Raw genomic sequence first — 15,663 nt, 5'->3', positions numbered from 1 at the left:
TTGAACAGTTTAATCTGATATTTTCTCTGCAGATGATTCAGACCATCAAGACTCTGATTGAAAATGCAAATAGTGTATATGAGAAGATAGTACAGTGTCAGAAGGCTGGTAAGTGCAGGCTCTCTTTTTGAAAAATTAAAATAAGTAAGGCATTTCTCCTATATTTTCATTTTTTTACAAAACTTGGATTGGGTTCATTTATTCTACTAATGCACAAAACAAAATTATTTGAATTCATGCAGGCATGAAAGCAGTAAAAATGGACCTTCTTAATATTGATTTCATAATGGACAGTGGGGTCTATGGCATTCCAACTGAATTTTGGAAATCATTCTTTTTAATCCTTTTAAATTTTATGATTGGACAGTAGCCTGCTGACATATTCTATTTTAATAAAGCAAAGATAAAGTTTAGAAGATACACGTTGATATATTTATGAATGAGAGATACTGCGCTATTCCTACACACATTCAAGGCCATGCTTTTTAAGTCTATGCCAGAGGTGTTGCTCAACATGCTGATGTAGGGGCAGGGCACAATGTGCACACTGTGGGTCTAAACAGATGCTACTTTCTAGAACGTACTTTAATGCCAAAGTGGTTAAAACATTGTGTTTTCTTAATTGTTCATTAGACTGTGGAAAATATAAAATATGCATCATTAGACTTTTGTGTGTTGAGGATATATGAGAGATTAGGGAGGCATATTTTTTACAATAACACCTGTATCAGGGATTCATGTCTCATCATTTTCAATTTGCAGTGTTACTCAGATATCATATGGTTCATTTGGGTTAGATGAAGCCCAGGAACATCAAGTGAATTGCCACAAAATGCCATAAATTAGTTTAGCTGGGATAAGAACCCAGGCTCTCTTGGCTCCTGGTCATTTGATCAGTTAGCATCCTGCATCCTTCTGAAAAGAAACACCTAGAATATGTTGACTGAGTAAAGAATTAAAGTGAATAGATTCCACTAGAAAATGAAAGTTTAATGGAGTTTTAAATTTTACATATATATAATCACATAAACTGCAGGTTATATATTCTCATTGCATTGTTTCCATCTTTTATTTTACTTCCAAATAGACAAATTGTTCCAGTGTGCTCTGTATTTTGCTGTTGTTGGAATTATGCCATAGGTGGTCCTTGACAGTTTGAAAGCATTACATTTGTATTGGTAATAGGAGGAGGTTCTATGTTCCGCTTAGGACCACATGGTAAGAAGCCTTTAATTCCAATCCCAGATCTGACAATTATTTCCTCAGTGACCTTGGACAGCTTCCACATCTGCAAACTGAGAATAATAATACTTACTGTACAGAAATGTTAATGTTTTTAACAGTCATGTCATCTGGGAAGTCTGGGGTACATACACCTGGGTATACATGTGTAGGGCATATCTATGGAAATTATGTTGTGCTGTTGCACTAATGTGATGAATCTGTATTGACAGAAGAGATAGAAGTGCTGAATAAAGAAGAAAACCCTTGATGTTTGAATCATGTACTATACTGTATTAGTGTGACAATTCATGTAAATGTAGCAAATGGCTGGTCTGAAAAGTTGATATGATCGTGTCCAGTGTAAATAAGCCCTGCGATTGTTTGATATGAAGAACAGCTGGAGAGAACTTAGGCCTGGTCTATGTGGTGAGTTAAAGCATAGCAAGTTAGAGTGGGAAGCTGCTGATGCCTTTCCCCACTGCCTCACTTCTGCCAGAGCATTTCACCTGTAACTACGCACAGCAGTGTGGACTCAGCCTGCTTTTTGCTACGGATTGTAGCTATTCGTACACTCTGCACCACTGCCAGTAGTATGTTGTGTAAATCTATCTAGAGAAAATAAAATGAGGGAGATCCTGAAGAAAATCTTTTCAAAGTCTGTCCCTTAAATGTTAGTTAAAAAGGGAGGAAAAACAGACACATTAATGGGAAAGGTGAACATTAAAGAGAATAATGCCCTGCATCAGCACTACGCTTTGGAGAGGTACAGTGTGCACTCTTTTCTGCACCTAACTACCTCTGCTGATGAGTGCAGGAGACAGGGCAGGGTCAGGACCATTGCCCCACCTTCACCTCACACCTGGTGAGGAAGCTAGTGTCGCTGACAGGACTAACATGGAATAGTGGCTTTACTCTGAGACATAGCATAGTTGGCCACTGTGCAAAAGCCAGGCCTGGGGAACGCTCCTTGTTTCGTCTTCTCCCCCCATCATATTCCATGTGTTTACAGGATCAACCATGATTTGTTCCAAAGTAAATTGCTGGGAAATTGAGAAGAAGGAGAAGAAGGTTAGGGATGTAGGCAGCTTTGCCAGTGGTGATGATGCCTTGAAAATAAGCTTTGTTGAGAAGGTTGATGCATAGGTGACGCAGGGTTACATGCCCTCCGAGATTTCTGCCAGGGTTGGAGTTGGGCTGAGCGCAGCTGAAGGGACATGCCTGGGAAAGGCACCCAGAGCAGGGAAGCGAGACCAGGCTGGCAGCACAGCTGTCTGCCAGAGGGGGCGCGGGGAAGCTGTTGAGTCCCATCCCTTCTTTGCCGGCCGCCGCAGTTACCTGGTCGAGTACATGTCTGGACTAGCCTGCCTGGGGTGTGCAGAAGGGAGCTTGGGGAGTCGGGGCAATGGGGGGAGGCAGTGGGTACTGGGGGTGCTACAGGTGGGGTGGGGAGCCCAAGGAGTCAGTGTGGGCCTGGGGCAATGGATGGGGGTGTGGGGGAGGCAGTAGGGGTCTGGGGGGATGGGTGGGGGAGGCAACAGGGGATATGGGGGCCAGGGGAGGCAGCAGGGGCCTGAAGGGATGGGGGGCAGCAGAGAGGCAGCACGTAATGGCAGGGATCTGTGGTGGGATGGGAGAGGAAGCAGGGGCCTGAGGGGATGGGTGGAGAGCCTGGGGAGGCAGCGGGGCCCAGGGCCAATGGGAAGGGATGCGGGGAGGACAGGATGCCAAAATACAAGTTTGCCTAAGGCCCCATTTTTTCTAAGGCCAGCCAGGGCACTGTGGGTGGGGGGCCAAGAGGATGTTGCTGCAGGGTGCCTTGACAGTCACAAGGAAGTTGACTGTTGCTGTGGTAGCGGGGATGGGGGCTGCTATTGTGTCCTCCTACTATCAGCAGTTACCAGTCACTTGTGATTTGGTGGATTGCTTACTAAACATGAAGTAAAGAAAAGGAGAACTGTTCAGGCCTTCCTGGATCAGCTGGTGCCAAAGCTCAGTGGATAAGCAGATCTCTGGCTGTAGAACACAAGCTGTATCGTCTCTATTTCAAGAATGATCAATCAACACCAGAATTCATCAATAGAAGAAATAATTTACTCCAATCTGTACTAACAAAAAAAAAATGGAATTTCTCCAGCTTTGCACGTATCTTAACTTCACCTTGGCGTTATGTACAAGCAAAAGACATACTTCCAATAATGTTCGTTTCCACTGATACTGTTACTATGCATTTTATGCTTAATTAATCCTACTTAAAATAATCCTGGCCCCTGCCCTCATATGCTACTCTGGCACCATATAGGGTCCATGAAGGTGCTGTAACTAGGTGGGGGAGAATTCCCTATGCTGATTCCCTTGCAATCCCTGGCATAGAGAGTAGGGCCAGGGCTGGGAGGGGGAATCTCTGTACTGATGAAAACTATGAAATTGTGGCCTGCAAAGAAGGGGGTCAAAGAGCTTGATCTAATTTATGTTAGGACTACACCAGCTGCCACCTGACCCAGGATCTGGGCAGTATAAAGGTGGTTTGAAGCCACCCATGAGGTAAAACACAAAATCTGTCCCACTGATTTTTTTCAGAAACTGTCATAGGTATCAGAATAGTTTATTTGCTTTAGAATGACAGTGTAATCAATGGAGTTCATATTACCCAAAGTATAAGCACCTGTTACATATACCTGTAAAGACAGTCTTCCCATTCCATAAGTAGTGTCATATTCCTATGCAGCCTTTCCAGCTTATCCAAGTACTTAGCGTCAAGTGTCTTTATCTTTTGTGTTTTATATTTACAGTTAGCATAAGAAAAATTAGTCAAGGAAGTGCAAATTATTGAATTCTTCCCATTGACTGCATCTGTAGGCAAGATCGAGCACTATAAAACCCCTCTAAGTATGACCAAAAGGACATAAGCATTTTTTTCCTTACAAAAGATAATAGTGTTTCTTGCCATAGAGTTTTAATCCTCCAAAGTCAAATGTAACAATATTAGTCTCTGAATTCAGCAAGAGGAAGATTATTTTTAGGTTCAGTATAATCAATTCATTATACAAGCTTAGCAGTTTCTTCTATTGTAGCATCTATGGGTAAGCTGTATTTTTCATTATCCATTCTGCTAGCATCTTTTACAATTCACATTTTTTTCAGTTTTGGTTTACTTATTCCTTCAGAACTTTTAAGAACAGTAAAATGGAAATCTTAAACAGTGTTAACCACATTAGTATCGCTTATTTGGGGAAAACAATGACCTTGCATGATCCAAAACAATGATGACAGGCACTAAAAGTGTTATATACTTTATGCTGAAGCTCCTGCACAGGTTCTCAAATTATGGTCTGTGGACCAGGGGTGGTTCACAGAAAGGTGGTGGATCACTAGGTGCAGCTCTCCGGTGTGTTTCCAGTTACTAAACTCCATTAAAAGTTGCTAAAAAATACATGCTGTCTTAATATTACTCTTCTGTGTAATTATTTGCTGTGGTTGTTAGAGGTAAGTTATACAAATACAAATGGGGATTAGTCTGTATAACTGAGAGCAGGTATTCCATGAGACAATCCTATATTGTACACACAAAATATAGTCCTGACTCCAAATTACAGGAGGAATCTGGTGTTTGGTTGTTTGGGGGATTTTTAATTGTAAAAAGAGAAGAATTGGGGAAGTTTCCTTTTATCTTTTTAATCAAAGCATCCCTAATACTTCCCTGTGGAAATAAGTGCACAATGAGTGCAGGAGGAGATAACAAACCCATTGGTTCAGTGCCTTGGTCATAATACATTGTTACTTCATTCACTGAGTTTAGTAAGAGAATACTGACAGGCTGTTACGTGCAAGTGTAATTGTGCTGCTGTAGTGTAAGATTGTTAATGCTGAGCATTTCAAAAAGCATAGAACTACAGTAGTCAATCTTTGGCATTTATATAAGAATGTAGTGTTTTTTCCCAATGGAATTGCTGTTTTCTGTGAACGTATAGGACTCTCTTGGTAAATAAAAATAGATGCCATGCACAGTCCATGTATGTTTTTAAATTCATGTTAATTATGCCCAGACCTGTTTTCAGACTTTAATAATAGTTGAGCCAAGAATTTTATAGAAAACCTCGTGATTTACTCTTTTTTTAAATAAAGTAAGTTAATACTAAAATTCTTATGGTGTCAGATGTGCACATAGTTAAAATCTTGGAATTTCAAATTTTCGTGAAACAGGCATTTTTCATATCTTACAAATTTACTACTCACCCTGACTGTAGATTAACTATAATCTGTCCTAATACTGTATAAACAATCAATATACACATTTATTAAGTAATGTATTAACTTTTCTGCAGATGACTGGCTTACTGCAGTTTTTCTGTTTCCACACTTTGTTCTGAAAAGGAGTGATTATTTCTCTCCATCCTCTGAAGAAGCCAGTGATACGGGAAGTAAACTCTTGGGAATTAAGTCCTGCATACTAGTCACCAGGACTCAAACTACTTATGTGATGTAAAAATACAAAATGTACTACAAGGATCTTTGACTCGCCAAGGGTCCCAGTATTCAAAAAATGGTGGTCATTGATCTTGTATGCTTTGTACAGAAGAAATATTTTCTGCTTTATCACGTTGGAACACATGGTGTATGTTGTCTGAAGGAGTAGTCCTATGACCCCATGAGATAATATGCTGTTTGCCCTGTCACTTTTAATTATTATTTTTAAAAAACACTTTTTGATAAAATTAATGTGCACTATTTACCCTAAAATATCAAAGTCAGAGGAACAGACTTAAGAGCAGTAGACTGATGATTTCACATAGGCTGTCTATTTTTCTAGAGTTACTTTAAGTACATGATTTAAGGCAATAATTTTGCAATAGAGCCTCCTCGTGCCATGCACCCCCCTTCAGAGCCTCTACATGGGATGTGGCCTCCAGTGGATCCCTCAGTTTCCATGGGTATTAGGCTGCAGGAACAGAACCTCCTGCTGGTTCTGTGTGGGGCAAGATGTTTTGAACAAGCACTGGAAACTTTGAGAGGAACCTTGCACCTCTCCAATTCATTTCTCCTCTGTATGGGGAAAACTGGGAAACCAAAATGCGGCAGTATTTTATTACAAGCAATAATTAACATGTGCATCTGTGGGCAACTTTTTCTTTAAATGGAAAAAGGTGAAATAACTCTTTATTAAAAAGTTGAGCTGGTAGTAAATACACTAAATTTTGCCACCTAACTGACTAAATAATCTAAATATTTTTATTTAATAGGTACAAAGAAATAGTGTGCAAAGAGGATTCATTATGCCTTCAGAACAGATGGATCCTTTTCTTTCTTCCTTTTAGTAATCACTTAACAGAGACATCATTTCAGAAGATACAGGATTTTCTATTAGCTATACCTGGCAGTTTAGCAGGGGAAAAAAGTGACACTCCTATAGAAAAAGTGCTGTCCTATGGAAAAGCCTTTTTAATGAGCAGAAAAGTAATTCGGGATGGAAGGCTTCAATTGGGGAATAATCATGTATTTTATTTTTTAAAACTATAATAAATTATTGCAAAAGCATATTCTTGTATTTCTCTATGTGAGAAACCCATTCATTTCCCTACAGTGGGCGTTCCCAAACCATTGCAAAGCATGGACCACATCTTAACACAGAGAATTCCTTGTATACAACCTCCCCTCCCATTTATCATCTCATGTACCCATGACTTCCCATTCCCTTGGTGGTCCAATAGTATGTCTGTGATAACTATAGCAGTTTCTTAGGAAAGTATTTAATGCATTTTAGCTGTCTTTTAGCAGCTTGAAACAAGGTTCATGTAACTAAATAGTTCACTACTGACCGCATTGTTAGAGTAATTGCCCTACAGATCAATCTGTATCTAGCCATCCTCAATAAAACAGGCAACTATTCATAAAATTTAATTAGCTCCAAGACTCCCTTGTTGCTGAGGAATCCCAGTAATCTGAGGCATTAAATTGGTTAAGGGTGACCAGATACTCAACACAATTAATATTAATAACAAGGGGGAAGGAACACAAGCCAAAATAAGGAAAGAATAGGTTAAAGATTATTTTTATGAGTTAGCTGTCTTCAAGTCATCAGGACCTAATGAAATTCATTTTAGGGTGTTAAGGAACTAGGTGAAGCAATCGTGGAAACGTTAGCAGTTATCTTTGAGAACTGATAGAGGATGGTTGAGGTCCCAGAGGATTGGAGAAGGTCAAACGTACCCACTTTTAAAAGGGGAACAAAAAGGACCCAAGAAATTGTAGATCAGTCAGCCCAACATTGATACCTGGAAAGATACTGGAACAATTATTAGACCATTCATTTGTAAACACCTAGAGGATAATAAGATTGTAAGGAATAGCTAGCATGGATTTGTCAAGAACATACCAAACCTCCTTAATTTCCTTCTTTGACAGGCTTAACGGTCTAGTGCAGCAGTTCTCAAACTGTGGGTCAGGACCCCAAAGTGGGTCGCAGCCCCATTTTAATGGGGTCACCGGTGCTGCCTTAGATTTGTTGGGGCCCAGGACTGAATCCAAAGCCCAAGGGCTTCCGCCCTGGACACCAGGGCTCAGGTTACAGGCCCCTTGACTGGGGCTGAAGCTATTGGGTGTCAGCTTTGGCCCCCTCCTGCCTGGGGTGGAGGGACTCGGACTTTGGCTTTGGCCTCCCTGCACCCGGGGTGGCGGGGCTTGGGCAGGCTTAGCCTTTGGTCTCCCTCCTGGGGTCCTGTAGTAATTTGTGTTTTCAGGAGGGGGTCGCAGTGCAGTGAAGTTTGAGAACCCCTGGTCTAGTGGATGGGGGAAGCAGGAGTCATGATATATCTTGTTTTTAGTAACACTCTTGACACAGTCCCACATGCATTCTCATAAGCAAACTAGTAAAATGTAGTCTTGATGAAATTACTATGAGGTGGGTGCACAACTGGTTGAAAGACCCTACTCAAAGAGTGCTTATCAATGGTTTACTGTCAAACTGAGGACATATACAGTGGATCCTGAAAAGAAGCAATCCTCGGTACAGAACTATTCAGTATTTTCAGTAATGACTTGGATAGTGGAGTGGAGAGTGTGCTTATACAATTTGTGGATGACACCAAACAGGGAGAGGTTGCAAGCATTTAGGAAGACAGGATTAGAATTCAAAACAACCTTGACAAATTAGAGAAATCTAAAAGCAACGAGATGAAATTCAATAAAAACAAGTGCAAAGTACTTCATATAGGAAAAATCAAATGTACAGCTACAAAATGGGGAATAACTGGCGTAGTGTTGAAAGAGATCTGGGGGTCATAGTGGATCACAAATTGAATATGAGTCAACAGTGCACTGCAGTTGTAAAAAAGACTAATATTCTGGGGTGTATTAACAGGAGTCATAAATAAAACACAGGAGGTAATTGTCCTGCTGTACTTGGCATTGGTAAGGCCTCAGCTGGAGTACTATCCCCAGTTCTGGGTGCGACACTTTGGGTATGACTAGACTGTACACTGCTTTCGTCGATGTATAGAGTACATTACATGCTTCCGTAGCATAGGTATAAATAAAAGGGGAGACTGTAAGGCAATGCTTAGAGGCGAGTAGAGCAAGGACGTGCCTGAGCCCTGGGGGTATGTACCGTACACAGCTCTCTGCTCACCCAAGCAGTGCCTTTTTAGCAGCGTAGTGTCCCACTGCTTCCCCATTGCTGAGATCTTTCCTCACTACAGTGAAAGGCTCCAGCAGTGGGGCAAGGCTCCAGCAGCTCCCAGCTTGCCAGTGAGGAAAGGCTTGACAGCTGGGAGCTGCCAGAGCTTTTCCCCACCACAGTGAAAGACTGTGGCAGGGAAGCAATGGGGACAGTCTCTGGCAGCTCCTGGCTGTCAGTTCTTTCCTCGCTGCCTCCCCACTGCCAAGCCTTTCACCGACATTGCTACGCACGGCAGTGTGGACACAGCCTGCTTTTCACTGTGACGTGTAGCTACACATACCCACATACACTGCCGCCGGTGGTGTGCAGCATAGACATAGCCAGAAAGATGTGGACAAATTGGAGAGCGTCCAGAGAAGAGCAACAAAAATGATAAAATATTTAGCAAACCAGACCTATGAGGAAAGATTAAAAAAACTGCACATTTAGTCTTGAGAAAGGAAGTCTGAGGAGGACCTGATAACAATTGCAAATACGTTAAAGGCTGTTATAAAGAGAATGGTGATCGGTTGTTCTCAGTGTCCACTGATGGTAGGACAAGAAGTAATGGGCTTAATCGGCAGCAAGGGAGATTTAGATGAGATATTAAGAAAAACTTCCTAACTATACTGCTAGTGAAGGTCTGGAATAGGCATCCAAGGGAGACTGTGGAATCCCCATTTTTGGACTTTTTAAGAACAAGTTGGACAAATACCTGTCAAAGATGGTCTTGGTTTACAGCGCAAGGGGCTGGACTTGATGACCTCCCAAAGTCTCTTCCAGCCCTACATTTCTATGATTCTATAAATATTGAAGTGAGACTTCGGTGTTATTTAAATAAGTATCCTACAGTACAACACAATAGGCTTAATTCCTGATTAGGAAATAGGATCTGCTATCTTGGACAGCTTCACCCCTGCAGAGTCCCATTGACGTACGTCTTAAAATAGATGAGCTGATCCAAATCTTTACATAGTGGGGATGTCCAAAGATTTCGTCTACAACTGTATTAATTTCCTTGTTTCAGCAGATGCTTATTGCATCAGGGTTTTTTCCCATTTTCTGGATTCTGGAGCTGTCAGCTTTTTGGATTTTTGTTGAGAATGAATTGCTTCATGGAATAGCATATTAACTCTGAGTAAAAGCTTATACACTTTTATAATTAGTGTCTTTATAAGTAAAAGGAAATTGCACTATTATCATGCTATGCTCTTTTGTTCTATGGCTTGAAGAACAAGAAGAGAGTTGCTAAAATAAGAATAAATCCTCATCCTCACAAGCTGCGAACATACAGTAAATTTATATTGTCATTAACAAGCTCAGTAGGAAAATCCTTTAACTGTACTTGTTCTCTTAATTAAACCAATTCCTGGTTTAAGTCAATAATAAGATTCTTGTGTATCTCTTAAAATTCAAAACTAATTCTGAAGTAAGTACAATAATTTCACTTAATTTGGTTAACAATGCATTGAATAAGCTAGAGTTTTGCTCTTGTTCTGATTTATCCCATAGTGGTGTTTTTGTACCTGTCTTATACTTTATGAAAGCAAATATTGAAAGGTATAAACTTTTTGGTAAGCTGATGTTTTCCTTATTATTTTTAAGTTTCAACAAAATCCAGATGGCTCTGTTGGTTTTCTAAAAGTCAACACATTGCTTTCAGCTGAAAGCATAGTTATGTTTTTCTGAATAAAATATCTGCATCATTACAGGAATTTTATGTAGCTCACGAAAGCTTATGCTCAAATAAATTTGTTAGTCTCTAAGGTGCCACAAGTACTCCTTTTCTTTTTTTAGGAATTTTATCTGTGCTAAATAATGAAGACATATAGTACAGTAGAACCTCAGAGTTACAAACATCAGAGTTACAAACTGACCAGTCAACCACACACCTCATTTGAAAGCGGAAGTACACAATAAGGCAGCAGCAGAGACACCAAAAAAAAAAAAAAAAAAAAAGACAACTACAGTACAGCACTGTGTTAAATGTAAACTACTTTAAAAAAAAAAAGGAATAGCAGCATTTTTCTTCTGCATAGTAAAGTTTCAAAACTGTATTAAGTCAATGTTCAGTTGGAAACTTTTGAAAGAACCACCATATTGTTTTGGTTCAGTGTTACGAACATTTCAGAGTTACAAACAAGCTCCATCCCCAAGAAGCTTGTAACCCTGAGGTTATACTGTAAGGCAATATTGCTTTGGTTCCCATTCCATATCCATTATCTTTTATTATTCTTTGAAAGTTTAAAATTCTTGACACAGATCTTCAGCTACTTTAAATCAGCACAGGTCCATTTACTTTGGCAGAGCTATACTGACTTACAGCCACTGAGGATCTCACCCCTAATCAGTTTTTGTATATTCATTTCCAACGATATAATATGCAGCATTTATATAGATTGCTTATACATAAAAACTTTGAGATAATCTTTGTGGAAGAGAAAGGGTAACTAGATAACTCTTTTTATTGAGATTTTAGAATTAAATTAAATGATACAGGTTTTGACTAATTGAGAGAATACTTTTGATTTTGCGGTGTTTGTTTACTCCAGCTTCCCAAGTTTAGAAGATTCAAATTGATTTGTGGATGTGTGCGCGCGCGTATCTATAGTGAAGACAGAATGAAAAAACACCTTAAAGATGCTTAAAGGTGAAATTGATGATTGTCCATCAGGCTTGTTAGAGAGGAATAGTGTAAATCTAGTTTCCACAGCAGTCCCACAAGGCATAGCTCTCAAGTCTGTAATTTAAATAAGGAGGTGCAGTTATAAGAGCCAGAAAGGGGCATGTAGTTTCTTCAGTTTTCTGCTACCCTCTTGCCCAGTCCATGGATCTTTCCCGGCACACTAGTATCAAAATGCGCCTCTTTGATTATTGTAGCACAGATTGGTGTTGCGTGCTAACACCTGATTTACTAGGGGATTGCTCACAGTGAGATAGGGTAAACAAGATTTTTATGTACCACACACTACCTTTCAGGTGGAGTATGAAGTAATGTGAATCATGGATGGTCTTATACCTTGCCACAAAAGGGTTTACATTTATTTTCTGTTATTCGGTTGTTAAGTTTCAACTTGCAGAGGTGAAAAAAGGTTTAAAAACTAGTTAATTCATTTTATTCATCTCCCTGATAGTGCAGGATTGATCCTTACAGTTTGTAGTTTCATAGGGTGAGATTCTGTGCTGCACCTGTAAGAATTGTAGCACGGGGTAAGATGGGCTAAGGTGACTTTAAGCCACTTTTGCACCCTCCCAATCCATGTTGTGGCTGAATAGGGACCAAGCGTGATTTAGACAGGCCGCCCGAGGTTTGTCCAATTTACAGCAGCCTCCTGGATCTTCCATATGGACTGCAGTAGCACCCACAGTCTCCACAGTACCATGTGCTGTGGCTCTGCCCCTACATGCTTCTCCCAACCTGCGATATCCCTATTTCAGGGGTAGGAAAGGGGTCCTCCAAAGACAGGCTGAAACAGCAGAATTTTCTCCCAGCCAGAACTCAGGCTTTTAGAGCTTATTTACACAGCTCCAGCTCTGGCATACAGAGGCTGGAGCTCACCCATAGATTTTAATACCAAAATAGACCCATTATTGATTATTTAGTTTAATCTCCTACTTAACATAGGCCATAGAACCTCTCCAATAATTCCTGCATCAAGCCCATAACTTCAGTTTGAGCTATGGCAAATATTTTAGAAAGATATTTAATCTTGATTTAAAGACTTAAAGTGATGCAGGTAAATTGTTCCAGTGGTTAATTATCTTCATTTTGAAAAATGTGTTGCTTATTTCTAGTGACAGATTTCAGAGTAGCAGCCGTATTAGTCTGTATCCGCAAAAAGAACAGGAGTACTTGTGGCACCTTAGAGATTAACAAATTTATTTGAGCATAAGCTTTCGTGGGCTACACCTCACAAATTTATTTGAGCATAAGCTTTCGTGGGCTAAAACCCACTTCATCAGATGAAGGGTTTTAGCCCACGAAAGCTTGTGCTCAAATAAATTTGTTAGTCTCTAAGGTACCACAAGTACTCCTGTTATTTCTAGTGGTAATTTGTCTAGCTCAACTTCCAGCTGTTGGAACTTTTTATGGCCTTGTCTGCTAAATTAAAGAACCTCTATTATCAGAAACGTTCCTTCCTTGTAGGTACTTCCAGACGGTGATCACATCGCCACCTAACCTGTTCTTGGATAAATTTAACAGATTGAGCTTCGTAAGCTTCTCACCATAAGGGAGGTTTTCCTGAGCTTGGATCATTCTTGTAGCTCTTTCTGAACCCTTGCCAATTTCTCAAAACCCTTTTTGAAGTATGGACATTAGAGCTGGGCATAGTATTCCAATGATGATGTCATTAATGCTGTATGCCAAATTAATTCCACTTCCTTGCACCTACTCAATATTCCTTTCCTTATACATCCAAGCATTCCATTAGCCTTAACATCACACTGGAAGCTCATGTTCAAATGGTTATCCGCCTGACCTCTAAGTCCTTTTTGGAGTCAGTTTTCCAGGACACAGCCCACAATTATGTATGACTTGTGTTCTTAGTTTCTAGATGTATGATCATATATTTGGCTGTATTAAAATACATGTTGTTGAAATGATCCCAGCTTAGGATCACTTAAGATCTGTATAACACATGTGTCCATATCGTTATTTACCACTTCACCAACTTTTGTGTCACCTGCATACTTTACCAACAATGATTTTATATTTTCTTCTCGATGATTGATAAAGATATTGAATAGCACTGGGCTAAAAACAAATACCTGTGGTACCACATTAGAAAAACCCCTAATGGATGATGATTCCCCATTTAATATTATTTTTTTGAGATCTATCAGTTTTTATTCTATTTAATTTCTGCTACATTGATTTTATATAGAGTGCTTATTTTTTAATGTGAATGTTTTGTGGTGCTAAATCCAGTGTGATACAGAAATCTAAGGATGTTATGGCAACACAGTTACCTTTATCAACCAAACTGGTAATCTCATTAAAAAAATGTATCAAGTTTGTTTGACAAGACCTATTTTCCATAAAACTATATTGATTGGCATTAATTATGCCAATGTCTGTTACTTCATTATTGATTTCTTCCTGTATCAGTTTTTCCATTATTTTGGCCTGGATCAATGTCACCTATCCAGGCTGCAGTTACCCAGGGTGTCCCATTTAACTTTTAAAAATACTGGCACATCTTTAGCTTTCTTCCAATCCTCTGGAACCTCCTTAGAGTCTGAAGATTTGTTAAATAGCAACATCAAGGATTTAGAGAGCTCCTTTGCAATTCTTTTAAAAATTCTTGGGTGCAGGTTATCTGATTCTGCAGATTAAAAATATTTAATTTTAGTTCCTGTTTAATGTTTAGTTGCTGTTTAACATCCTCCTTAGCTACTGTTGGAATAGGAATATTTCACTGCCACTGTAAGATGTGACTACATTATCCAGCTTCTTTCCAAATGCAAAGAAGAGAGATTTATTGAGCACTTCTGCCTTCTCTGTATCATTAAGGAATAATATTTGTTATTAATAAAGTATGACATTTTAATAAAGTCTTGTGGTGTTTGATCTCTAGGCATCCATCTGTCTGTTGTGAGAAACAGGAAGCCCTGAGGCAATTAATTTTTTGTACCTTTATGACTTTAATCTTTATGTTGTACATTTCATTAGAATGCAGTTTTATCTGAAGCAGTTTGTGGGCCAGTTAACATTCATTTGCTTTTAAAATTTCATCCTATTAGTTATGTGATTTAGACAATTTTTAAAATTAATGATGATCAAACTAATTTTTTAATTTATAAAACTATAGGTGATTTGATAGCTTCCTGTTTAGTTCACATACCCATGGAAAAAGCTTTTAAACTATGAGAAGTGAGTTTACAGTGATGGGAATGATGTAATCTGAAAAGCCTCTTCTATAAATAAGTGATGCTTTTTCCAGTAGAATCCCTCCAAGTTATTTGTCACATGAATAAAAATTTCACTTAGCCTTCCCTATTACTGGTGCTTGGCATTTTGCTGGAGTTGGTTGCTTAAAGAAAATCCAGTTTCAAGTTCTTTTGACCATACAAAATAATCTGTTTAGAGGAAGAGTTTTGCTGTGTTCATTCTAGAGATTTGAGGAGAGAGAAAAGGTCATGAATCACCAACTGGAGCAGAAAACTCTATCACTATATTAATCAATACTATTGATTCTGAAGTGGAAAAGAAAGCCATCATTCCAAACATAATTTTTTTATTTTATTCACTGCCAACTTTGAATTTTGCTTTCCATGTAAGTAAGATTGAGAACTGTAAGTTTTATTTCATACAATTATTATTATTTTAATTCACTGCAAACAATGCTGTACTGCTGCATTAAACTTTAAGGCTGAAACTTGCAAAGCCACTGAAAGAATTTTGATGCTCAGTTCCCATTATTTTCAGTGGAAATTGGGTATCCAAATCTCTTAGGCAGCTTTGAAAAATCTCAGTCTAAATGTTTGCAATGTTAAATTTGTCATGTCTAAAATCAAATACTAGCCAAACTTCTTCTCTGAGTGATTGCACATGTGAAGCCTGCTCTTTGTGTGCACGTGCCTGGCACATATTCACTGGAAATTTTTCCCTTAGTGATACCCATTGGGGCAGCACACGCACCCTCGGTTGATGCTCATCACTGGTGTAAATTATTATACCTGGTACAAATATCCCAAAATGGAACTGGTTATTCTGAGGATGGAACACTGGCACTTCACAGCTGACATACCTAATATACTGGACAGCACAAGAAATTTATTTTGTC

General features: G+C 39.2%; 1 protein-coding gene across 4 annotated transcripts in view; it reads left to right on the top strand.

Moving 5' to 3' along the window:
* Window positions 1-15,663, top strand: part of PLCL2 (phospholipase C like 2) — a 191,132-nt gene that overhangs the window by 150,185 nt on the left and 25,284 nt on the right. For all 4 annotated transcript variants that reach the window (XM_037890463.2, XM_037890461.2, XM_037890462.2 and 1 more), the window contains exon 5: window positions 33-108. In XM_037890463.2, the coding sequence (XP_037746391.1) occupies window positions 33-108 (76 nt within the window). The remainder of the gene's footprint in view (window positions 1-32; window positions 109-15,663) is intronic.

This window comes from Chelonia mydas, chromosome 2, assembly GCF_015237465.2.
Source record: "Chelonia mydas isolate rCheMyd1 chromosome 2, rCheMyd1.pri.v2, whole genome shotgun sequence".
Lineage (NCBI taxonomy): Eukaryota > Metazoa > Chordata > Testudines > Cheloniidae > Chelonia > Chelonia mydas.
Note: the sequence above shows the minus strand (reverse complement) of the source record. Positions and strands in the feature narration are given on the sequence as shown.